This window comes from Chaetura pelagica, unplaced genomic scaffold (genome assembly GCF_000747805.2).
Source record: "Chaetura pelagica isolate M959 unplaced genomic scaffold, ChaPel_1.0 scaffold3, whole genome shotgun sequence".
NCBI lineage: Eukaryota > Metazoa > Chordata > Aves > Apodiformes > Apodidae > Chaetura > Chaetura pelagica.
Genome location: NW_009952974.1, coordinates 8,163,526 through 8,189,544, shown reverse-complemented (window position 1 = coordinate 8,189,544; position 26,019 = coordinate 8,163,526). Strand labels below are relative to the sequence as shown.

The window sequence follows — 26,019 nt, the reverse complement described above, 5'->3', positions numbered from 1 at the left end:
CAGAAATTGGTCACCTGCAAACAAATATTTAAAAAGAGAAACTGTGCTTTGCTGCTATGAAAATATTAATGCTAATTATAAAATATTAGGACTAAAACCTATATTCAGTTCCAATGCAAAAAGCTCCAAGTCATCCTTTATAATTTAATTTACTTAGTAAAAACCCTCCACTTTTTAGTTTGATCCAAATAACTCCAGAAAATGTGCAAAGTTCATCAGAATGCAATGTTTCTACTACACATGAATTTAAACTGCACTGAGAAAGCCACTAAATATATTCAGGTTAAAAAGAAGTCACTGAGATTTGGTTGATTAGGTTTCCCCTTTCAAAGTTGTCTCAGACTTGAGCAATCCTTAACAGCAGAGCAGAAGGAATGGTAAATAATATTGATATTAGTTTTAGGGAAAGTTTTCTCACTCTGTGTTTCCTACTAATATAACCTTTTCCCATTAAAATATTTTTACTAATTATTAATGCTAGAAAGGTACATAAACAAAATAATTATTTTTAATAACACCTAACAAATATGCATGTATTTGCTACTGTTATATTTTGGCAAATCAGTCATTTATATACTGTGTTTGATTACTCTCTCTATAGTAAGCAATTAATGGGGGAAAGTCAACCATTCATTTATGTTACTAGTGAACAAGCCTATCCTAATGTTGGCATCCCTGGCATTCAGTTACTGTGACGATTTTACAACAATCTGAATTAAGAAGTTCACTATTGTAAATTAAAATTGGAAATATTATAAAGAAAGGAAAAGTGAGAGCCTACTTCTCTTCCTGTTTACTTAAAGGAGAACATAAACACATAACTGGATATAGACAAAAAAAATCCTAGCATTACACTAGTTTCCCCAGCCAGACTAAGGCATGAATCCTGCAAGTTTACAAGTTTACACTCATAAATATAGTAATGACTTTGGGAAAAGGGGGGGGGGGGGGGGGAGAGGGGGAAAGTGTTTAACATCACTCTCAAAGCTAATATTGAAGCACAAGAAGCATAACAAGCAATAATGTGAGTTACAGTACTGAGTGACTTACAGTTTCATTTTACCTTGTCAAAGGACAATTAAAAATGTGCTTATCTGACAAACAATTTCAGTCATGAGTTCGTTGTAAGGAGTCTTAATTCTTAAATTCTTAGTATATCTATTGAATAAAATAAGTCAAATGTATGCAAAATCAGTGATCCATTGAATTATCTTATATTAAGACTGTACTTTAAAGTGGGAATTCAGATGCCGAAGAAAATCTTCCTTAGATGTTATAGATGGTGGGAAAACTTCTCGACAGAATTCACATATTCCACACTGATTCAGTTCAGAGTCTGTATAAGCTTGTGCCAGCAAATAATTGTCTTGAGGCTGCCAAACGAGCTGAAAAAACCAGAAAATTATTATTGCTGTGCTTACAATGTGGTTTGTAGTATGTTGTGATTTATATTTATATATTAAAAAATATCTGTCTCTTTAGACTAGATGGCCTTTACATATGCCTGGCCAGAGATTAACTAGAGAGTTCTCATTTATGAAAAGCAAGACAGGACTTTGATTTTTTTTAAAGTTCTATAAACATACTATCCTTGCAAACACTTAGAATGCCTTGGTATCTATTAGTGACAGATACTGCTATGATAAACAGTCTGATAAACATTAAGGCTTTTCTGTAACTTTGGATTCTAGTATTTTACTGCAGAAGTCATAGTACATAATAGCTGTTTAACTGAAATGAGAAAACACATTTTTACTTTAGAATGAAGTGTTTCTTGTACAGAGTTAACATTAATCCTGTTTTATTTCTATTCTTATTGATACATAAGTAGTTTTTAGTTTACTTACAAAATGACTAGAGCAATGTCATATGGCTTAAGTTACTTTTTTGCTCTGACTGCCTTTAGTGTAAATGTTTCTTAAATCTGTTTTGGGCTTCCTTCTGCCATAACAGCACCAAACTCAATGGGACCATTTGAATACCTATCCACGTGTTCAGGCAATTCTGTAAACTATGCTAATTTTGGTTCAGCAGCTGTGCTGCTCTTGGTCCCTGAGTTAGTTAGTTTAAAGCCAGCATATCTATTTACCTGACAGTGGAGTTAAAGGGACTGATACATACTTTAAGTCAGAGTGTACACTAATTATTGAGCATCACATTAACTAGCAATCAAAAAGTCTTCTATCAGTTTTCAAAGTAAAGTTAAAAATTACATTTAATTACTTCAGGATTAGCAGCACAAGATAAAATGTTATATGGCCAGGATGATTAGATTTTGAGCAAATTGAAAACTAGATGCATATTGCTGTGACTGCAAAGTAGACAGAATGGCAGCAAGCTGGTATAAGCTCTATGTGGGGATGGAACCTAGAAGAGCAGAGCACCCTACAGGTTTTTTTGGCTCAGATTTCTCCACTCTTGCTTCACTCACACATGGAAAGGCAAGAAAGAGTACTTTAGGAAGTAGTTTCTTTGGAAGTTTTCAATTTCTTGCTGTTGATACTTACCCGAATGTTTTAATTTTCAGCTCTTATTCAGATTTCATTATACTAAATAGTTGGAAGCTATTGTTTATTCCTCTCATGGTAACTCACTGTACAAGTTACTAGGCTTTCATAGTGGTGAAGCCTTGTTTTTAAACCAGCTAAACTTCTTGGAGTCAATTTCCTGTCCTTCCCCTATTTAAACAGTGTAGAGCTTATCAGATAGCAATAGGAGATTGACTGTCTTTCATTATGGTCAGCAATCCATATAATTAAATTGACTAATTAGTAATGAAGTGCAATCACACTACTTTTTTTCAGCTCAAAGAGTCTACTTTTTGTATGTTGCTGGTGCAAATTGCATATTAAATTTATCTAGACTTTGACACACTTACACAGCCTTATAGAAATGTGTTTAGAATTACTTGTTTTTAGTACCTTATGATGTAAAGCACCATTTAAAAAAATATAAAACAGTGTTGTAAAAACACCACAAAGGACATAATAAGATTTCTAATCTTGGACACACAACAAGGGGAAGTACTCATCCAGCAACCCACTAAGGCAGGCACTTAACTTCCACTTCTTTCTATGAGTGTTCAGTGTGTGCTCAATATGCTTTTCAGAGTAGGACTATATTTAAGTGGATGCTCCACTTAAAACATTAATATTCAGATTAAGAACAATAGGCTAGCATTTTGCTTTTAAAATCATGAACAGTCTTGGAAATATTTTTGGTAGAAACAACCCCCTCAAGCTGTGAATACTGATAAACACATGCATCTATATGCAAGTCTCAGTTAAATGTACTCTCTAAAAATCCTAGGTCCACTAATACCCATATTTATTTTAATCTGCTGCTCTTTTCAGTCACATGTTTTTTTTAAAAGTTACATCCTAGGAAAACAGTACTGAGCTTTCACATTTAGGATCTATATAGAAGAAAAGAGCTAAATTTATTACTGAAACTGAGAGCAGTTCCAAGAACTTACTGTTGCCAAATCTATTGCATTTATGGGGTTTTCCATTTTATAAGTTAACATATGTAGTAAATACTTGGAAGTTTTATCTACATTAGGAAAAAAAAAGGTCAGGTATGTAATTCCTTCTGATTGGAGCTTCATCAGCAGCAGGGATGACAAAAGCTGTAAGCAGTGTAGCAACCCCTTAGAAAGGTAGTAAAGCTACTAAGAACAAGTTTATAATGAAGTTAATGCAGTCGAAAGGGCATGTATGCAAGTAACTTTTAAAACAACAGTACTCTTTTAATTCACATATATATATCTGAATAAAATCTTTAGCACAATTAACGGTCAGAAAAAACTCTAAAGCCAAGTCCAGTTCACTGGGAAAAATACTTAAAACCTCTTTTGAAGGTAGAAAAAAGGCAATGAATGTTTAAATGTATTGATATACACAGATAAATATTTAATGGTTTCTTAATTAATACTGGCTTTGTTCAAACAAGCTTCTGGATAAGATACAACATATTAATCAATGTCCTGTATGTGCTACAGTGCTATTTTAAGTATGACTTAGAAATACTGAAACATTTCACCATTGCCTTTCTTTTCTCCAATTGTTAGCATTATTACCTTTTCTCCACAAAGCAGGTAATTTAAATTTTAAATTAATTATTTTATTTATTTTCCAAATTAATTTCCTTGTTTTGCAGAAATGGTAATGACCAAATCAAGGGTTTATTGCTGTACAACTGCAATTCTCTACTTTTTAAGTTGCATACTCCTCTATCGATTTATAATCACATACCAGCTGTTTCACTTGCTGTAATATACAATGCAGGGTGCCATCTATTGAAAAACGAATACACAGACTAACTAGTAAAAGAACAAGCTGGAGGGGAATACAGAAAAAGGATAGTAACAGGCAATGGAGTGAACGCTTCACAGCTCCACAGGAATTCTACCAGTGATAAAATAAATGGTTTCATTTGTTTAACTCAGTCACAACTTTAACTGAGGATCCAATGAAAAATAAAGCACAATCAAAGCTGAGATGAGTCAGTTGATACAGAATTGAGATATCCTACGTTACACATAGATATTTAAAATACATTTTGAAAAATCTGGCTTATAGTTTAAAATAAAATTATGAAGAACAGCAAACTTTTCAGGCTTTAGACTTTTCATCCAAAACTGACTTGCAACAGAAAATTAAAACTAGCCTGGGCACATTTTAGCAGAAGAAAACATCAGAGCTATAATGTCCTACAAATACTTTCCAAATGCTGTTTTTTCATGTCATGCAGTGGCCAAATTAAGAGGAAAAGCTGTTCTGCTACATGTACCTTGTAATTAGCATAAAACACAAAACCACATAAATGTAAATAGTAAAATATACCAATTGACCTTCACAGAATTGCTAAATATATTTGCTTATTCTTGAAAAAACTGTCATCTCACAAGGTGTGACGAAAGCCACAGAAAGGTAAAAAAATCAGTTTATAAAGGTCCATAATAATTTTTCCAGTAATTTCAGTTGAGTCAGTGTGTTACACAAAAGAAGCAAAGTATTCAGATGTGACTGTCAGAACCTGCCAAAATGTTTTTCTGCATTACAGCAACTGGGCCATGCCTCCCATGGACTTCGATTAGCTGTAACTGGAATTCAAGCTCAAAGTACCTACATAAAACTAAAAGAAATTATTTTAGTGAACTTCCCATAATCTGAAAAAAATAAATATGCTTTCCTCCTTGAGTGCTTCAACTACGGAGAAAAGATTTAACTTTTCTTAGAGAGGAAGCATAGGGTGCTTTTTATACCTCATATTGAGATAAAAACTAGGTAATTTTTCCACAGTGAAGTATATATCTGTTCAGCTTTTGAATTAGTCCCTTTGTCATATTCTCTGCTGCACATTAAAAGAAATTAAAATAATTATGTGCCCTATTCAGCTGAGATCAAGAGTGGAAATAAAGCAATTAAGGGGGCAACTTACAAATAATGACAGCTTTGAGATAGATATAGAAGCAATTAATATCTAAATCAACTTAAATCTGTGCAAGCACATCCAGTACTTGCATCTGCTTAATTTTCTGCCCTTTCACTAGCAAAGTGTCTTGAACACATAACCTCAGTATCAGGAAGAACTGACAAGAGACACTGTCTTAAAAAAAGACTGATGATATACCTCACAGAATATATTAATCCTGTCTCAAAGATCTTTGCAAAGTGGTTGTCTGAATCATTAAACATTTTTTGAAATGTACAGTATTTAGAGAACGATACCTGATGAGGACCTCTGACAGTTGTCCCAGCAGCTTCTAAAGATGAAAAAATTACTTCAGGTATACTCTGGTTTGTGTGCTTAGGTAAAAATGTGAAATCAGTGTCTGTTGTTTTTAAACATGTTTTGTCACGGATATTTTCTATGGGCATGTTTGCATGATTTGGGGGGTTTGTTTTGTCAACAGTAGTTAAGCTTCGTAAAGCTGAGGTCATGAGATCAACTCCATGAGCTTCAAATGAGTTAGGCTCCAATTGGTCTCTGTGCTCCAGGTTAAAATCTTGAAGCATGTTTTCAGCTATACCAGTACAAGGAACTGTTGGTTTTTCCTGAGTGCTCTGCAAGAAAGCAGAGTCATTGTCTGTAGGTGGAAACTTGACATTAAATTTAGAAAGTGATTCTACAGAGTTGTTGTCCTCATCTTGGCCCACTCCTCTTGGTGTGATAGATGTGATGCATGATACACCTCTATTTATATCCTTTATAACCCGAGGCTTAAAAAGCTCTTCTGCTTGTTCATCAGTTTTATCAGTACACTGTATTGGCATGGGAAACTGTATTTCTGTGAAGAAAGAATGAAGAAAACATTAAATAGTCCACTGAAGTATAGTTATTAAAGGTGTGTGTTGAGATATTTTTCCCAAGAGGTTTTTGATTATCTTTCTTGACTTTTTAACCTTTTTTCTCCTCTTTAAAATCAGTTTGAGGTGTAGTTCTCTTTCACAAACATTAGCTCTGACACAAAATCTATCAGAACAGAAATAAAAATAAACAACTCTGTTCTAATAATTCTATTTGTTTGATTTATGGCTATAAACATTTTCATTTTATTGGAAATTATGTTGTCCTATACTCATAACACATACTTGTAAAGTGTTCTGGCAGAAATAGAAGCTGGAATCAAACCCATTTCACATGGTGCCAAGAACATGCTAGGCACCATAAGCATGATTTTAGAAGGTATTCAGGTATCAAACTCCCTTTGGTTTCCAGATTAGGTAAATATTTAAACTCAATAATGATTCAGAAGTGGGGCCATATTTTCCCTTTGTTTTGAGAATCCCCTCTTTGGTTTTGGCACTTTATTAGCCAAACAGGTAATAATATACATGGTTACTCCTCATCAGGTGAGAGAATAACTTCTGTACACACTTATAGTACAGAAGCTGCCTGACATCACTCAAATTTTGCAGTCATGTGGGCCACAGAAGTAACAGAAATCGAGGTGACTACATCTATCATGAATAGCTTTTTGCACATTAGGCACTTATTTAAGGAAAACCAATCAAGTCCGGAGTAAGTTGCCAAGTGCTCATCCCCCATAATAAAGTTCAGTAGTGTACAGTAACAATGCAGTTCAGACATGGCAAAGTGAAGCCACAAGATATTCTTTACCCCTTCATGTAACAAGACTTCAGTAATGGTATAACCTAAATTAGGAACAAGGGCTGAAATCGGCATCTTTTACGTCAACTGTGTAAGCATGGCCGGTGTTTTTGGAAATCACTTAAGAGTCTGATTGTGAAGAAAAGCTAGGAAGGAATACCTATAGTAGCTTACATTATATTAAATGTAAGCATTAGCAGAACAGGACATTCAGGATTTCAGCTGCAACAAGAGGCAAGCCTTTCTTTTGTTTTCAGGAAGTGTTGGATTAAGCTCTTGTCTCGTCTAACAAAGCAGTATGCAAAAGTCTGCACAAGGAAGTCTGGAAAATAAGTCCTCTGACTCTTCTCAGTCCGGCAGTTTTGCTCTAACAGATATGGGGCTAGAGACATTCATAACAGACATACTTTGAACTGACAGCTAAATTAAAAGCAAGCAAGTGCTGTCATTCACAAACTATGATGGGATATCACATGTAGTAAGTGCCCGCCTCTCACTCCAAGGGACAAAACAAGAGCCATTGATGTGATGACTGTCTTTTATAGCATGTGATTTGGAGCATTCATCATAGAATGCCAAAACTGGCGGTGCATTTTCATGGTGAAATACTGAGCACCATGTGAACAGACTTGAAAAAGGCAGATGGTAAACAGTGGAAGTACTTCTATGTATGTGTAATTTACAGTATTTTCAAATATAAAGCAAAGCTTTCAAACAGTTGAATCACAATAAGAGCCTAAGTAGGATATTACCAGTTTCAGGTTCTGGCTTTATCTTAAATTTACACAGTTGGTTTGTTTGTTCTCTGGCTAGCATACATATTCGATGACACTCTTCTTTCATGTCCTGGAAAATAGTCTCCAGATTCTCCCTGGAAGATAAAAATTATAAATTAAAGAGTCAACCAATTCAGCTTGTTGTGACCTCTAATCTAGTCACACTCACAAATCAGAGAAAAAACAATAATGTAAGATACTTTTGTTGGATACCTTGTTCCTCAACATATGCATACATAGTTTTGATCTCCTCAGCAAAAGCAAGCAGAAAGGGAAAAGAAAATATTGTCAAAGAACAGTTTAGTTCTATCATACATTTGAGCTTAGGGCCTGACCCTGCAAGGACCTCCCTGCCAAAAAATCCAGCCTTTACATTTCTTTCAGTTCCCTCAGGTATTTTTTTGGAACAGCTTCTTTCATAAGGGTACTGTTTTTATCTCCTTCTAGGAAAATAAGATGCTGCTGCTGTGAACATTAACTGTTTTCCATTGTTTTCTAAGCACTTCAGACTTTGCAGAAGAAACTCAGAAGCATTGCTACTGCTCCTTCCTTCTCTGTCTGCCTGACATATTGGAGAGGGGCTTGTGAACTCATTCCTTCTCTGTTTTACACAGTATCACACAATTTTTCCTTTTATTTTGATGGATTTTTTACATAATAACTTTTCCAGAGTATCATATGGACATCTGATACTTAGTTATCTGCACTGAGGAATGGTAAAAACAGTTTTCACTGGTGTTCTATTTGCCCAAAGGCACTAAGCTATTCAGTTATTGATGCATCCATAACATTCCATTGTGAAATTTTGATGAACTTCTGAGTAATTTATATTTCTAAGCACAGTAAAATAGATTTTATAAAATGAATATAAAGGTGGAAAAAGTGAAGTTGGTGACAAAATGAATTTTTGTTCTCTTTTGTATCTTTGTATCAAAAGAGTTCAAAAAGGATTTTTATTTAATCAAGTGAATTGTTTTCCTTTTTATTGCTTATTCATATAGCAATCAGGAGTGTCACAAGCTGTGTTCCTACTTCTGCTGTGCTTCTCTTTTTGAAGACACAAATGTCTATTTGTTTCTCATTTGAAAAAAACAAACTAGAGAAGGAGTTAAAGTTGCTACTGTTAACATATTCTGACCATTTTTCAGGTGTTTTGATAAATAAGAAATTTAAAAAGGCTCAGCACAAGTTTCCAATTGGAGCTTTAAAATACACATATGATTTAATGAATCAATCTTAATTTGCTAGACATTTGTGATACTATAATCTTACTAATGTAAGATTACCAGTAATCTTATCAGACACATACCTCTTTCCAAGAAAACAGTAAAGGGAGATATTTGAGAGGAGACAGAAGACAAGGAAAGGTTTTTCATTTTTTAGATATGAATCAATAAAGACAAAAAGATCTTCATTACATCACAATCTTATTTCCTCTCTTTCTTCTCCTAAAGCAGTAGAAAGTCAGACTAAAGATCCATGTAGTTCACCCAGCTTGTCTGAGCAAATGTCAAAAGCAAATGCCTAGGTATAAGACAGAAAGAATTTGATACTTTTCCCTAATACTCTCCTAGCCTTACTTCAGAGAATCTTCTACTTGACCTCAGCAAAACTGTTACATGTCGTATTACTACTCATCCTCTGAAAAATGCAAACCTAAGTCTTTGGTCAGTATTTTTCCCGTTAGGAAATATACTAGTTTTAGTTCTTTGGTCATAGCAAGAGCTGGCTGGCTTCAGATAAACCTGGTTTCAAACTCTCTCATTTAGGATGGATCAGGTCAATAATTATTTTTTCATGCTGACTATCAGACCACCTCCTGGCAGTGCAGCAGGCTCCTCTGCTCTGCTGCCATGAGTTAATCCATTATGGTTGTACATTCTTGTTTTGAAGAGAGTTAATCCAAGGGAGCTAATGCTTACTCAAAACCCAGCATTAACAGCCACTGCAGTTTCATGCAGAGTTTAACCTCCTGCAGAATCAAATTGCTATTTTTCTTCCTCCCAGTTCACACCTAAATACTTGCAAAGCCCCAGCTATGACTTCACATAGTTGCTGGCTTTATTACCTACCCAAATCAGCTCTTTGACCTTTGCGGCTCCCCCCAGCCATTTCTTGAGGCATTGTGTAGAAAAGAGGGAAATAGCTGGTCTTATTTAATAGCAGAAAAGACAATTAAAAGCAATTTTAATAATGCTGTGAAAGTGTTTACCTTTCAGGCATAGGAGAAATACCAGAGATCCCTAAAGATAATTCAGGCTTATCTGGAAGAACTTTCTTACTTTTCACCTTGAAGCAAAATATGAAAATATTGATCACGGGTTAGCATATTCATTTTGCTCTTCATCCTGATATGAATAAAGATGTCATGGGATCCTTCACGTAGTCCTTCTGGAAGCTCTCAAAATATTCACAAAATAATAAAAAGCAGTTTTTTACTGTTTGTGTGAATTCCTATTTTTAGTTCAACTTAGAAACTCAGTGTGGCATTCCTCTGCTCATACTCCCTTGAAAGGAAGCTGGTTCTAAGAATATTGCTGTTTCAATCATGTATAAGGTAAGGATATGTATTGTGTATAAGCTAGTTAGTGAGGTATCCAGGTATTTTAGCTCTCAAAAATAAATTTATTAACTGAAATTTTCAGTGAACACAGCCAAAGCTAATATGTCAGGAATTCTAGCAGGTTTTTAAGTAAGTTATTAACTTTCACTACCACCGTGTGGTTCACTCTAGTATTACATAGTTTTAAATCTGCCAGGCATTAAGCAAAGTATTGATAATAACCAGTCATTAAACCACACTTCAAGTTCATAGATGCTCCAAATCAGACAGAACTTGATCAGCTGATTGCTAAATCAGCTGATTGTTTATAATCACAGACACAGAGACCATAGGTTTTTCTTACCTTGGACTGAAGTGCAACTGCAGCTCCTGTAGACACATATTTGAGCTGCCTTATACCTAGCGACATGGGTTACAAATGCTTGCCACAGTAAATTAAGCATTGCTTGGGAAGTGTAACAGCAACAAATTACATATTGCTGTGCTCCTACCCCTACCTATGTTCACTTTAAGTTAGCTAGCTAAAATATATGAATGACTGCACTCTGGCTATCCCAGGACAGAACAGCACTCTGGATGCTATTCCGTAACAAAAATACAGTGGCATAAAAATGAAAAAATCAACTCAATCTTGGTGAAAACTTCCAACTGAAGGTTATAAAACAGAAATGCCAATCTGGAGTTTTCACAAATACTAACATTTTAATGACATAGCATAAAATAATTAACACACAAAAACCACATACATATTTAATAGTTTGGTGTTCCCTATGTGTTATATACTGTAATGATTTCATAGTAATTATACAATGCTGAAATTTAACACCAATTTCGTAAAATAATTAGCATAAGTATGTTTGAAAGCAGTAGTAATTTACAAATGTTTGTTTTTTTCATTTTATCTCTATTTGGTTGCTTATCTTACCTCCCTTCTATATGTTGGCATCTGTATACCCTTTTGTGCTTCATTTAATTCTTTCAATTTGATTTCCAGAGTTCTTATTTTATCTTCTTGGTTGGAAATGATAGATATAAGCTTCCTTGCCTTTTGATTGCTTTTGTCCTCAAGTTGCTTCAACTTCATGCTCTCACTTTCTAACTGTTCCTAGAAAATAATATTAAAACCACCAGTACAATTGATAGAATTGAGGCTTGTGGAATATCACTATTTAACAGTTTGGAATAAGCCAAATAAAGTTTTTGCAACTTAAGGGTCAGTCTTATTTATTACATTAATTTTACATGGGTAATAAAGAGATGGTGGATATTGGAAGAGCAACTGATGTCATCTACCTGGATTTGTGCCAGGCATTTTACACTGTCCCACATGACATCCTGGTCTCCAAACTGACAAGACATGGATTTGACAGATGAACCACGTGGATGGATAAGTAATTGGCTGGATGGCTGCCACACCCACGTGGATCCAGATTAAGCCTTTTCTGCTCAGTGGGTTCAAAACATTGTCTGGGATGATTCTACTACAGCAAAACTCCTTAATCCTAACCCTCCTTCCGTGCTTTGCACTTAAGGCAGGTTGTGGGGAAAATCATATATGTAGTTCTAGGACTGATCATAAAACATTTTCTATACTCTTACAGGGTACAATCTGTATACATCCAGTGAAGCAGATGAAAAAAACCCAAAACAAACAGCAAAGAAGAAAAAAGAATATAAAGATTTTATAGGTATAATTCTGGAAGAAAACTAAAAAAAAAACCAAACAAGAAGACTGCAGTTAAGTGGGGACATCTTCAACTAGATCAGCTGCTCAGAGACCTGTCCAACCTAACCCTGAATGTTTCCAGGGACAGGGCATCTACCACCTCTCTAGGCAATCTGTTCAAGTGTTTCCCCCCCCCTCATCGTAACAAATTTCTTCCTTCTATCTCATCTGAACATTCCATGGTCAAATTCCATTTCCCATTTAAAGAACCGATGGGGCACAGCTTCTCCTGCATTTTCCTTTGAAAATGACTTGCTGGAAGTACAAACACTGAGGAAAAAGCTTATGTCAAAGACAGCACTTGCCCTTAAAGAACAGCTCCATATTAAGGACAGTAAAATAACTTTCACTGAGCCTGCAGTACACCTTTGGTCTGTACACACATCACTTATCTGCTTGGGACTACTGCAGCTCCAAGTAACATTGTCTTTCAAAAACTTTCAGATAACTGGGAGCACTGCAGTAATGGCCAGTAGTTCTCTTCCATTTCTCAAATGGGGACAAGATTTAAGCAAGTAGTGAGAAAAGCTCCTTGGGAACCAATGTGAGAAGAGCCATGCAGAATGTTGCGATGAAGCAGATCAGTATACACTGATGTAAATTGTCATTCTTACGTACCATGAGGCTATCACACCATGATGAACACTGGAGAAACAATTACACCTCTGGGGATCTTTCAGTAACGCAGCTCCTCAGGCCTTCATGATCTTATAGTTTCTAATACTGACTGAGTTTGGGTGCTTGCAACAATATGGTAATATTTATAAACTGGCTGAAGTTTATAAAGCTAATGCCGTAACAAATACGTATGTCACACCAGCTCACGCCAGCTCAGTTAAGTACCTGGCCACACAATAGATCTTTTACACATGCTGGTATTATCATCCAGCAAAGAAGTTACGTCTGTATTATGAGCAGATCAATATATTTTCTTTTGGAGAGGCTTTACAGCACCAGAGGATAGTTCAAGCTGGAATGAACCTCAAGGGTTCTCTAGCTCCTAACTCCTTATCAAAGCAGGGTCAGTTATGATGCCTGATCAGGTTACTCAGTTTGGTCTTGAATTGCCCAATGATAGAGACTGCACAATGTCTCTGGGCTACCTTATCTGATGCTTGGCTGTCCTCATGATGAAAGGTTTTCTCTTAAGTCCAGTCTGAACCTTCCATGTTTCAATTGCCTGTTGTACTTCCATCCTCTTGACATGCACCGCTGTTAAAAGCCTAGCTCCATCTGCCCGATAACCTCAGCTTTGGTATTGGAAAGCCATTAGTTTCCCCTGAAGCCATCTCTTCTCCAGGTCACACAGGTCCAGTTTCTGCAGCTTCTCGGCATAAGGTACGTACTCAAGTCCCCAGAAATCTCAGTGAGGCCTCTGCTGAGCTCACGCTAGTTTATCAGTATCTTTCCCGTACTGGAGGTCCCCAGACTGGATGCAGTATTTAAGACAGAGTCTAACAAATGCTGAGTAGTGGGAGATACTTGCTTCTCTGGGTGTGCTACTTGTAATCCTGTTAATACAGCCAAGGAAGCCAGGACATACCACTGGCTCATGTTCAGCTTGCTGTTTAGCAAGATTCCAGTTCAAAGCCAGTCAGTCCCCAGACTGTTCTGTTACAAAGGCAAGTCCTTTTATTTTTTCCCTGAAGTCTGGTATAATGGCCTGTTTCAGTGTCTTCCTAGAATAAACAGTTAGATAGTTTCAAGGAAAAATACTGCTCAACTGATGAATTACTGTGTCTCTGAGAATATTAACTGTAACTTCTAACAGTTTAACCACAAACTCTTATTTAGTATTGGGTAGAGATCACTTAAACAGACAAAGCAATAAGAAAAAAGGCTATTGGTACCAGAATTTCTTATCTCAGGTAGCAGAGCCTAGCTAATCCTACTGCATACATCATACCAGCACCAAAGAACAGTTAAGTGCATACAATTGTCAGCTAGCATAAAATAATGAGGTACCGCTTTCTTTGCGTCAAAGATAGGAAACAAAGTGACACTAGAGAAGCTGGCATTGACTGGAACATACAACTCCACACAGTAGCTGCTCTTAGTTATCTAAGTCATGTTAGCACCATCATGTTGAGCATAAAGTTAACTACCATACATTGGCCATTCCTCTGCTTACATCCTGCACAAAAAAAGATCTAAACATTTATTGCATGATGAACGTTTTTGTATACCATGTGCATCATTCATTCTTGATATAGTTTCCTTCTCTTTTTCATGGCATAAGAAATTCCAATCTACAGACTCCACACAGTGTTTAATACTAAGGTTCTTGACCCAGGAAAATATGAACATGAGTATGTTTTCTTGTCACAGGTATTGACTTTAGCAGCATGTTTTCTGGAGTTTACAAGGATTCTGATGTCTGACTCTGTACTAAAAATAGCATGCCGGAGAAGCTTAACTTGATATTATCTATTTTCACTTACTAAGGTTTTCTCTTTGCTGGGCAGCTTTGGCTCTGCAACAGTAACTGGATCCAAATTCTTCCTAGTTCATAAAGTTTAGCCAGGGTGTACTCAAAAAAAGACAGCAATTTAGATCTCTCTAGTCTCCTTAAGAAGGACTCAAAAATCTTGTATATAGTTCGGTACAGACTACCAAGGCAACCTGGCCCATTCAATTCTTTCAGTGAAGATGAATGTGAACAAGAAGCAAAAATAAGAGCCAAAAGGCATTTAATGGCATGCTGGTCACAGAATTTGACAACAGCAGGTAACATACACAAGTTTGGCCACCTACTAGAAAACACAGAAAAGCTAACCCCTCCCTCATTTTAAACCTACTAGAAAACACAGAAAAGCTAACCCCTCCCTCATTTTAAACCTCTGAAATTTAAGCTTTAACCATCCATCTAGCAATCCAGGATTTATACAGCCCACTGAGAAGTGCCATTGGACTTAGCAAAAGACAGTTTCAGTAGGTATCGATAAACCCAGGCAACTCCAGCCACGGGAGAGACTCTGGAGTTTCAGGGAAGGAAAGTAATTATCAGCAACATTTTAACTTAAAGACTGTAATAATAATTTTTTATCTGAAACTGTACACTTGGAAAGCCCGAGAATTTTGGTTGAGAAGTAAAATAAAGCAGTATAGGATAATGGCTGTAGACATAATTTACTTGATTAAGAGCAGAATGTGGAGAGACTATTATTAGAAAAATTCAAGCTTTCAGATAGACTATCCAAGCTTCCAAATTTCAATAGCTGAAAAAGCCATTACTTTACTGAATTGGATACAAGAGAACTATACTGTGTCAGTGACTAGATGATGGATTTTTGATATAACAGATATCAAAATACCATGTCTAGGGAAAAGTAGAAGAAAACAGGAGGCATTAATGATACTTTAATAAACTCTCAGACCTTCTTGGTAAGTTTCTAGGTATTTATTCACTCTCAACAAATTTCCCTTACATGAAGTTGTAATATTTTCCCTTGAAGCAGGAAGTTCCACTGGTTGACCACCTATCCTGTGAAGAATCAGGTCCTTTTTTTTCCTTTGCACAAAAGTGCAAAAATTGGCAGTTGCTATAAAAGCATACAAAGCATTTATCACAGTACAATTAATTTTCTGTCATCTTCAACAGGAAGTTGGTGCTATATGTTTCTCCTCCCCTGATGTTATTCAGTAAAATAAGGACTTGTATACAGAGACTACTGTGTATCTCCACTCACAGCCAGTCCATGAATGGCACAGCCAATACACAGCCAGACCTAACAGAAGTGTGCGTACCTTGGCTGTGCTGGCTGGACATCTTTGTATTGCTCCTGCCAGGTTAGCAGAAGCTTACTAGGCACAACACCAAACATTAGGATATGTCTTAGATGGGAAAGATGGTGTAAAGATATCCATGTGCCTGTGCAGAAGCAAGCCTTGGTCCAGTCAAACATGTTTTCCTCAAGCTCCATGCTCTCAACACTTATAAGAAGAGAACTGCTACATTCCCAATAACAGGAACATAGAGTAGGCTGGGTCAACCAAACTTTGTACGGGTTTAGATCTCAACTGATCCTCTCTGAAAAGACATTATTTGTACAGCATTGTGCCTGGGTTTAAATGCAGACAGACAGTATAGTTAATATTTGATTCTACATGGAATTATACCAGAAATATTTCTGTTCATGGCACAGATGAAGCATAATCCAGAGGAACTACCTATTGCTGAGAGGTAACTGTAATAACTGACCCCACAAAAATATAGAGATAAAGGTAAATAGCTTTGGACTGGGCTCTGAGCAAACTGGTCCAGTGAAAAGTGTCCATGCCTGGTGCAGGAGAGCTGGAATTAGATGATCTTTAAGGTCCCTTCCAACCCAAATAATTCTTGGTATTCTATGAAATAACTTAAATCCCATTAAGCAGCCCCTGAAATTATGATTCCAGCTTCTCATGCCTGCAATCTTCTGTACAGATCCATCAAAGAATTAACCCTTCAGGTGTGTTGTACTCCAAATAAATGTAAAGATCAGAAAAGAAATGACATCCTGTGGTTAGAGATTCTAGTGTACAAAAATAATATAAAGACTTTTTTAAAATAAAAAGGAGTGTAAATAGAAAAGCTTAGTAACAGTACATTAAAGTGTTGGCAAAGGCTTAGTCTTATATGAGATTCCTTCAAGATAGTTAAGCAAGCATCAGTAAGCCAATGATTTTAAAATTAACATTTCTGATTAAAAATTGCATTTATGTGACTTTAACATAATTTATTTATTTACAGCTCGTATGTAGGAAACAAATCCTGAAATTAATTATTTTTTTATCAAATCCCTGGTTTTGTATAAGGGTCTTTTTATGGCCCTCGTTGGTTCCCTCCTGTGGAGATTCATATTCCAAAATGAGATTTTGTGTCAGTAGACCGTTCTCAAAAACCCACAGTAGATGTCTTAGGATAACAACAATGTCACTTTTGCATCTCTGTCACTGTCTTTGCTCAATATGCAAAATCCATTCAGGGTATTTTCCTCATCTATTCTGCACTACTTATTTACTCTTATTGCTGTTACTCAACTGGCTGTAGTGAAAATCTCAGTATAATGTCAGTGAAGATGGGCAGAAGAGTTATCATATTAATACAGGCTATTTAAAAAAACCCAAACAAATCATAAGTATTTCTAGAGCAACATATAGTTCACTTTTCACACCATCAGTTTTTGAGTGCAGATTCTCCATTTCTTGCAAAAACACACATATTGGTTGCAATATGGAAAGCTCTTCTGAGAGAAAAAAGAAAGCCTCTTCTTGACCATTTGTTTTGACAGGTTAAGAAAGAAATAAGCAAGTAAGTTCCTACTTTAGGATGAAAACTAGGGAGCTTGATGCGCAAACAGCAATTGCACTGGGAAGGATCAAAGATAGCAGTTTAGTTCACCTAAGCAGACCGCACTGGCATAACGGTCATGCACTTCAGGTGAGGATCTTGTATTAGATGAAGCACCGTTCAAAGGCACGAGTAAAAATCTCACTTATCTCCTTAGGTTCTCATTGTATAATCACAGCATAAATGTGATCTATGTTAAACATAATACAGGTGACCATACCTTTAAGAGTTTTTCTCTCTGCTTTGCTATATTCAGTTTTTCAGAGAGCTGGCTGAAAGATAAGTTGGAGGTTTCAATGTCTTCATGGATGAGAATGTAGGGATGCACATTTCCTTAAAAAAAAAAAAAAAAAAAAAAAAAAAGGCAGCTGATTGTCACTGCATTTTTCACCAGCCAGCTTTTAAGAACAAGGAAGATTAAAAGAACTAGGCTTACAGTATCTTCTTTATTTTCTTTGAGCAAGGCTTCATACTAAACAACCAAGAGAAGCCTAATTTTATGCTTAGAGACGATGCAAGACTAAACCAGCAATAAAGAACATATATATGTATTCTTAAAAATAAAAGCCAACCACTTTACTAGTATTTACGAAAACCAGGAGTGTTAGGCTAGCGTGAATAAATATTTAATGAGCATAGCAGATTAACACGTTTGCTTTGACTCTTTTCTCTTATTTATGTAATATAGTCAAACAGTGGAAAATTATCCATCAATGACTATTCGATTTGAAAGAGAATTACTTGCTTATAAAGCTTTGGTTATCCAGTAAGATTAGCATTACAAGACTCATCTAACATAAAAGGCACATAGCACTCGCATCTAGAACAACCTGAGCTCAACATATTAACAAATAGTTGTAAAATTAATATGTAACAATTTTGTTTTAATTCTAGTGAAGGATTTGAACCTATATTTTCATAACCTTTATTAGCTTCAGTGTAGCAGGTTCTACATTTCAAGAAAATTCCACCATTTCTTGAAAAGGACAGACACACCTCAGAAGTGTTGCATAGATTTTGAAACTGCACATTTGCAGTAACTGACGTTTACAGAAAAGTATGATACTACTTTGAGAGACGTATATTATAAAAGCTGAAGCAACAAAGTCAAAACTATTCGTCAATGCAACACAGCATAAAAAGAAGTAATGTGCAAACTGGAGTACATACCTCTATTAGCATTCAGAGCAGCTAACTGTGATTTCAGTTTTGCAATAATGCTATTTTGAAGCTCTATCTTTTCCTGCTGTTCACGTATTTGCTGCATGTAGTTTTCTGTCTGCAAATATAATTCAATCAGCATTAATTTTATCCTATGGGGGATATCCTAGGGGTCTCCTATTTGGCATATAAAAAGCAAGTCTGATTTTTACAGATAATTGTAGTTGTGTGACCTGTGTGAAAACGCAACTACAGTCACCTACGACAAATCCATGTTTTTCAGACTGCCCTGATTAGAAAAACTATTATAGGAATAAAATCCTGATTTTCAGTAACTGTTTCAAATGTGGCAGGTGTAAAGGACAGATACCTTTTAAGTATATGCTTATTAATTTGTAGCCATAAAACACATCAGGTTTAAAATTAGAATTTTGTTATACTTCAGAATGCTGATAATTTAGTTTATCTACAGAAAAATGTAATTTTCTTCCTCCATATTTTCTAAAAAATAAATTATATAAATAAAGACTTTGAAAAATATTTTAAATGGAAAACAATAACATTGCTTATTCCATACAGCAGTTTTGCCTGTTCCTTTGAATGCAGTAGACTTGTTTTTCTAACCTAGGAAATGGGGAGGATGGGGTGGAAGCAAGGAAGCAGCCCCATTCTTCATCTAGGCATACTAAGCCTAATATGACTGCTCACATTTCACCAAAGTGTGTAAATACTGTTAGACAGCCAGTTAATTGAACAAGCAGTCAGGTGGCAGGAAGATGCTAATATTAAAAAAACTATTTCACTAGCACATGTCTAATGTTGCAGTTATAGCAGTGCTAAAAACTAAGTAAGAAAACTTGTGAAGCCCCAGCAAGGAAGCTTTTAGGAATTAATTTCCTGAAATTATGATTTATTTTTAAATTAAAAATATGTCTATTACTGAACAGGTCATGACCTGGAACAATACTAGGTACTGTTTTCATGGTTATTCATAGTTTATCTGTGCTGCTATCTAATTCTCAAATCTCAGTCACACTTAAGTTGCACAACCCCCTGCTGCCCAAGGTGTCTGTCTGTAAAGCAGGCAGGAAAAATCTCCAAGCAAAATTTATTTCAAAAGGCCATGTAGTATTTATACTATGAGAGTATATATATAAAAAAAAAATAAAAAAAAAGTGATCAAAGAGCAGTACACTCCAGCAGCTATAAGAGACCTCATGAAGCAGAAAAATCACTGAGAACCAAATTGAAAATGTACAACAGCAATGTCTTGTCAACACTTCTGTACAGAGCACAGACATGACAGCTAAAACAGACAGAAGAGAAGATGCTTTTGACAGCCAGTGTGCACAAATTATTCCTTGAGTCAGATGGCAGCAACAAGTTACCAACTAGAAGATCTGCATGACAACCAACCATCCATCTGTATCAAACACCATCTGGCTGAGATGACTCTGGCTTCTGTGTGCTTGACATGGCTCCCAGCTCTAGAGACTGGCAAAACAAGTGGCCTATCGGTAACTTAAGTAGTAAACTGTTAACAACAGAATTGTGGACAATCCAACAATGTGTGAAGGCCACACAATGAACAGAGGAAGTTACTGAGTAAAGCACTGTATAAAGGTCTTTAGAAAACCAGGAGTTTGATTAAAAAACTGGAAAAACAACACAAACCAAATGCACCAGACTAATTATAGTATGAACTCTTCTTGAAAAAATGTTTGATCTCTTTTGAAATAGTGAAATCCAACTACTGAAATTTGATTAGGACAAAGACTTGAATGGGTAGTAATCCTTTACGTGAAAGGCTTTAGTTTTTAATTTCTGAACCAGACAAAATGCACAGAAAAATCTTACATTTAGTTCACATAACACTAATGATCTCACAAACTTCAATTATTTTCTTCGATAGACTTTAGAAAGGCTACATGACCTTTTACTTGTCTTGTTTTTTGGGGAGAAGTTTCCTTTGTGTACCTTTAGATGACCCAGGAGTATTGATTAACAAGACTGGTTTTCCTTAAAATAATAAAGTGTTCATCATAAAAGACAATTTTAAATATTCCCAAACATTCTAAAATGTGTTGCCTTTTCCTAAGTTAGTTGCAATGTCAGCACCAAAGGTACTGACCGACACACTGCTTATGCTCGTTAATATTAGATACAGATTTGCACAAGCACCACTGCAACAGACACAAATAGCACAGCGGATGATTGCACCCCATGACTGACTTGGTACGTGTTCTGCAATGCCTTGGCTAGTTTATTTTGCCATGCAAGGGAATGGAAAGACTGTGCCCAGATATCAGAATATTCTCTAGTAGAACTATTCCTGCTCCCAATTCTACTAATGTTTCCATAACTTGACACAAAGTATGATTCATCTGCTCCTAAGCAAAGTTCCAGCCTACCAGTTTTACGGGAGTATCAGAAAGTCCTGTAGCATCAAAAACATTCAAGCCTTGCTATAACAGAGGTTTCATTACTGGGCAGAAGATGCATAACAAAACTGACAAATTATGACAAAGTTCAAAACTGATAGCTTTGCAATATGCTGGCATATATCATGAGAGGTCCTAGAAGAGTTTTGGCTGAAGTAGTACATTCTACAACAAAGTAAAAATTCAAAGGTGCTCCTTACTGGCCAGAATGTCTTCCAAATCTTTCTGTTACTTCAAAATTAAAGAACATTATTATAGATGATTATTTAAAAAACCCTTAACATTATCAGAGTAAGTATTGAAAGTTTGCTGTAAACGTTTCAACACACAAACTGTGTTGTCTTAGTAGCTTGCACAGTGCTTAACATATTAGTCTTTGACACTTCTATCAAGTAAAGCAGTAATTCATATGGCATATGTTTCTATCAACAACAATAAAAAATTTAAGATATTTACATTAAAATTCTAAAAGTAATTTTTAAATAAAGCTATTTAAATTTCAAAAAGTACTTCATTAAAGCTATATAAATTTTATATACAAGTCTACTCTTTACATTAAAAGACCTCATTACTACAAAAACAAACAGCACTTTTCTCACCTTTAAAACTACAAAAGAAAATTAAAGGTCATAATCCTGAAACCCACCAACTACATTCACAACTTAATGAGTTACCCTGCAGTGTGCCAGTCTGGTTTCATCCAACTTTAACAGATGTACTGCAGTGTGCATAGCTAAAGTGAAGCTGAAATGTACATGTACCACAATTCTCCATGGGAAGGATGGCTTTAAAGATACAATTCAGAACCCAACACATACTTTCTGCTGTAGTTCTTTCGCAGCATGGTCCCTATCCATGCATGCTTGTCGATAGGCTTCATAAGCTTTGTTAAGCTGCTCTCCAATGTTTTTGTCCATAATTCCCAATATAGTTTCATCACTGAAAAGACGGTCAAGTTAGCAGACCTGAAAAGTAATGAAAAGAAAAAAAAGAGAGAATGCTAAGAAACACAAGTATGTAACTAAAAGCATATATAACATGGCTTGTATTAATATTAAATTCAAGTAATATGTTCAGTATGTTTGAGCATTAACTCGCATAATAGTTTGAACTATAGCTCTTCTTACCTCAACATTTAATTTTACTTTCAGAGATGCATTTAAACAAGACAAATAGAAGTAGGTTAACAATCAAATTCTGAATGTACAGAATGTGTAAATATATATGTAGTTAGTGTTTGAGGTCTGAGACTTAAAATTGGTTCAGATCACCAGTTACCTGATTTTCTTACATTTCCAACAGTTTAATGTTTACTCAGTTGTGAAATAAGAGGTGTAAATACCAAACCAAAACAGAACTCATCTTTTGGCATTAGAAAATAAAAAGACAAACGCTCAAAAACATTAGGTCACATGGACCTATCCTGTTCTATGCCATATTTAAAAATGGCAACGCAAGCAACACTACAAAGTGAATAGAGACTTCTTGCATCTAAAAATCAGTAATACAAACCGGTAAGAATTAGCAAGTATTCACACAATACTATCAACTTTTTATACTTTGTGAACAATTTCAATAACAGTTCCTGAGAGTACAGCTCATGAACTTTGACACATAAGCCTACAACACTAGTAAATGTCACAGACTTCAAACATAGGACAGTGAACATCACAAACACAGGTTCCTTACTTCTGTAGTAATATTACAAGCATTTTAAGATCAAAATTTATCATAATGTAAATATAGCAGAAGACAGGTTAGTAAAGCCTCAACAGAACTCCAAATCCCAAAGTATCAGCATTAAAAAAAAAATAAATAAAAATTCATATCTCCTTTCCTGACACTTAAAGCATGGTTACATCACAGTACACAGTATGGGCAGTCTCTGTAATCTATTACTATCTTCTAGGATTGTGCATAAATCACAAACACTATTAATGAAAGTGGTGCAGTTAGAAGAGGGTTAGCCAAGTAAGAAGGGTATGAGGATAACTTTCCTTAGATTCTGGTAAAAATTCTAAGGATTGCAGCTTGAAGCTTTTCTTTATGTTTTTCTGCTCTTGAGTATCTTCCATATCATAGAGCCTGAATACAGAAATGTGGTTTCACTTTCCTAGAAAGTGCAACAGAGTAGTGTACGGATGTCGTCGCTTTTAGTTCTGCAAACTTCGTTTGAATGGTATGTGTGTATTGCAAAAGCCACTCTATCTGTACTCTGGCACGGCTGTACTTTAATAGTGGCAATGTGAATTCTTTAACTGCTTGGAATAATTTCAAGATCCTTTGACATAACAAGTATTACTGAAATTCAATCTTGTAAGTTTTGTGCAAAACTCCTTCATATGAAAGGCAGTGGGTTTTTTTCTGTTTTGTTGTGTTTGAGGTTTATTTTTTAATTTTTTTTCCCCAGTAGTTTATATTCTCAGTTCCATGAAGAGTATCTTAAAGCATTGCAAGCGACTTTATCCACCTTCTTCATCAGCCAAAGAGTATGCCTCTACTAGCTGGAATATTCATTATAATACCTGCGGCACATCTTTAAATAAATGGACAGGCTTTTCTTCAGTTTCAAATGAAGGACTGTTTTATGTAGTTCAATTAATAAAATCAGATATTACAACTGGCTGCAGGAGCAGGTACTAAACTGCAGAAGGATATTGTTACGGCTGAAAGTGATTGGAAGTGTGCTCTCAGAGTCTTAAAAAACTTGCAAGTGGATTTAAAAGACTATGTTCAATTTCTATCAGAGGGAATAGGGTTTAGCTCCATATGACAGTTGATAGAAAATAAAGGCATTAATTTCATTCATGCAAATTCAAATAGCAATTTGAAAAACAGTATGTAAAATTTGTATCTAACTTCCAGCCTTCTACTTAGTGATTGATTGAGACTGGCAGTATTAACAAAGAGTTTTGCTCTTATCTGGACTGCTAGTACCAAAAGTAATTGATCCAACAGGCAAAATTGTAGCAGTGCACCTGATTTTCTACTTAGTAGAGAAAAATAAGGAAAATGGCAGCTAATTTACTGTTAGCCCTCTAAAATCCAGACTCCATGCAGTAAGAAAGGGGCAATAAAAGTCATTACTAGCAACACTGTAACAGAACTGTAAACAGAAGAATTGGCCCTAGACACTCATTTCTGCTTCCATCTCACCCTTCCCTTTCTTCCAGCGCAAGCAGCCTTGCTGTAAGTAGTACCCACAACTAAGTGCTACAGGTATTTTTGCTGTGCTAGTTTTAATGCAGATCAGCTCCACAGACCACTTCAACCAGCATGATAAGCCAAGGGAGCCAGCACAGCAGCAGAAAACATCAGCAAAAGGCCAACAGAACTTGTGCTCAATGGCAGCACTGGCTTAGAAATTTTAACATGAAGTCATGGTTATGTAACAGTGACATAAGTCTATGCACTGCCACAGAAAAGGATATTCCTGCCTTTCCCCATCTCTGGCCATGTTGTTTTGCCACTTACTGGTACTAGCACTTCTGTGCTACACAGTGTGCTCCCTGCTTCCTCAAAAAAGCAAAACTAACCCCCCTAAAGAAACAACCCCAAAATTAAAACTGGAGATGGCTCACTGTGAGGCTGCTGGAGCACTACTACCAACACAGGGAGGCAGTGGGAACATGAGAGTTGCCGTGGGCAGGACTGCAGCAGTCTAGATTTAGATTGGATTAAACTACTCTGTAGTCACACCCTGAACTGCCTGCTGCTGGAATAAAGAACTGCTTCTTATGTTCTCTATCTCATAGCCAGAACTCTTTGCAGTTAGAAAAACTGGCTCCTTTTCTGGCTTCTCCTCCATAGGCATCAATATTTATCAGGGAATTTGCCAACTGTTCCTTGTCATTTACTCTTCTCTCTACATCCAGTTTGAAGGAAAAAAAAAACCCAACAAACCAGCACACAACCCCCCAAAATAAATATCCCCACTATTTTAGTCAGGCTTAGGTATGCTTTATCCAGACAGCAACTGGAACATATTCAGCCTAAATTTGACAACCCTAATCTTTGTCCTGCAAATGTGAGCACCTGGGAGTGTTGTGTTGCTGAAGCTATGGCAATGAGAACTAGGATTTCATCTGTAAGTAAAGACTTGAACACTGGAAAACAACTGGGTATAGCAAATATTTTAAGACAAACCTTTAAGTAAACAAACTGTATGACACCTGCAGATGCTCTTAAAATACTAGCTTCAAATGAGAAACATTTTTGTGATACAGGCGGTAAAAAAAAAAGACAGTAATATGAATTTTCTGAATCAAATGCCAAAAAAAACCACAACACAAAGATCAGCAACATAATGCTGTGTACATCCTGAAATCTCAACTCCACAGAACACTAGAGAGGCACATTTTGAGTCTTCATAGGGCCTCAGAAAACACCTTAATTTATGAAAAAGTAAAGTGTTAGATAATCCTGTATATATACACATTAATTCATAATACACATGCCTACCTCTCGTGGGTTCATATGAGAACACAAATGCCATCCACCACCAAGTACTTCTCTACATATTTCTGCTTTCAGAACAGCTTCTTCAATGAAAATATTTTGTAAGTTACACGGCCATCATATTGGGAGCTAGAAACCTGTTGATATAATGATCTGTGAGTGACTGAGAGCTCACTGCACCTTCCTTGCAGGTTTGGTTTTCTTTTTTCTTTTGTCTAATGGACAAAATTCCTGCTTTGTCCTACTGTGGGAAGAGTCGAAAACCCAGTTGGAGCCCCTAATACCACAACAGCAGTAACACTCGTAGCGCGGTCAGCGCGGTGATTATCGGAGAGTCGGGGCTTTACCCCCCCTCCCCTGCCCTGTCACTTCCCGCACAGGCAGCCCTGGCCGCCGCCGCAGCGACCGCCACCCGAGAGCGAGCCCGCTGTCCCCGCGGCCCTCCC

The 26,019-nt window shown here is 36.1% G+C and overlaps 1 protein-coding gene across 1 annotated transcript; it reads right to left on the bottom strand.

Moving 5' to 3' along the window:
• Window positions 1-747: 747 nt before the first annotated feature.
• Window positions 748-22,079, bottom strand: TANK (TRAF family member-associated NFKB activator). Its single transcript, XM_009996089.1, has 8 exons — window positions 21,934-22,079; window positions 18,684-18,792; window positions 17,734-17,846; window positions 11,381-11,560; window positions 10,105-10,181; window positions 7,869-7,987; window positions 5,733-6,292; window positions 748-1,385 (listed from the first exon to the last, which is right to left on the bottom strand). Exons 1-8 carry the CDS (start codon window positions 22,030-22,032, stop codon window positions 1,218-1,220), a joined length of 1,425 nt encoding a protein of 474 aa, XP_009994391.1. The 5' UTR covers window positions 22,033-22,079; the 3' UTR covers window positions 748-1,217.
• Between the last annotated feature and the right edge of the window lie 3,940 nt (window positions 22,080-26,019).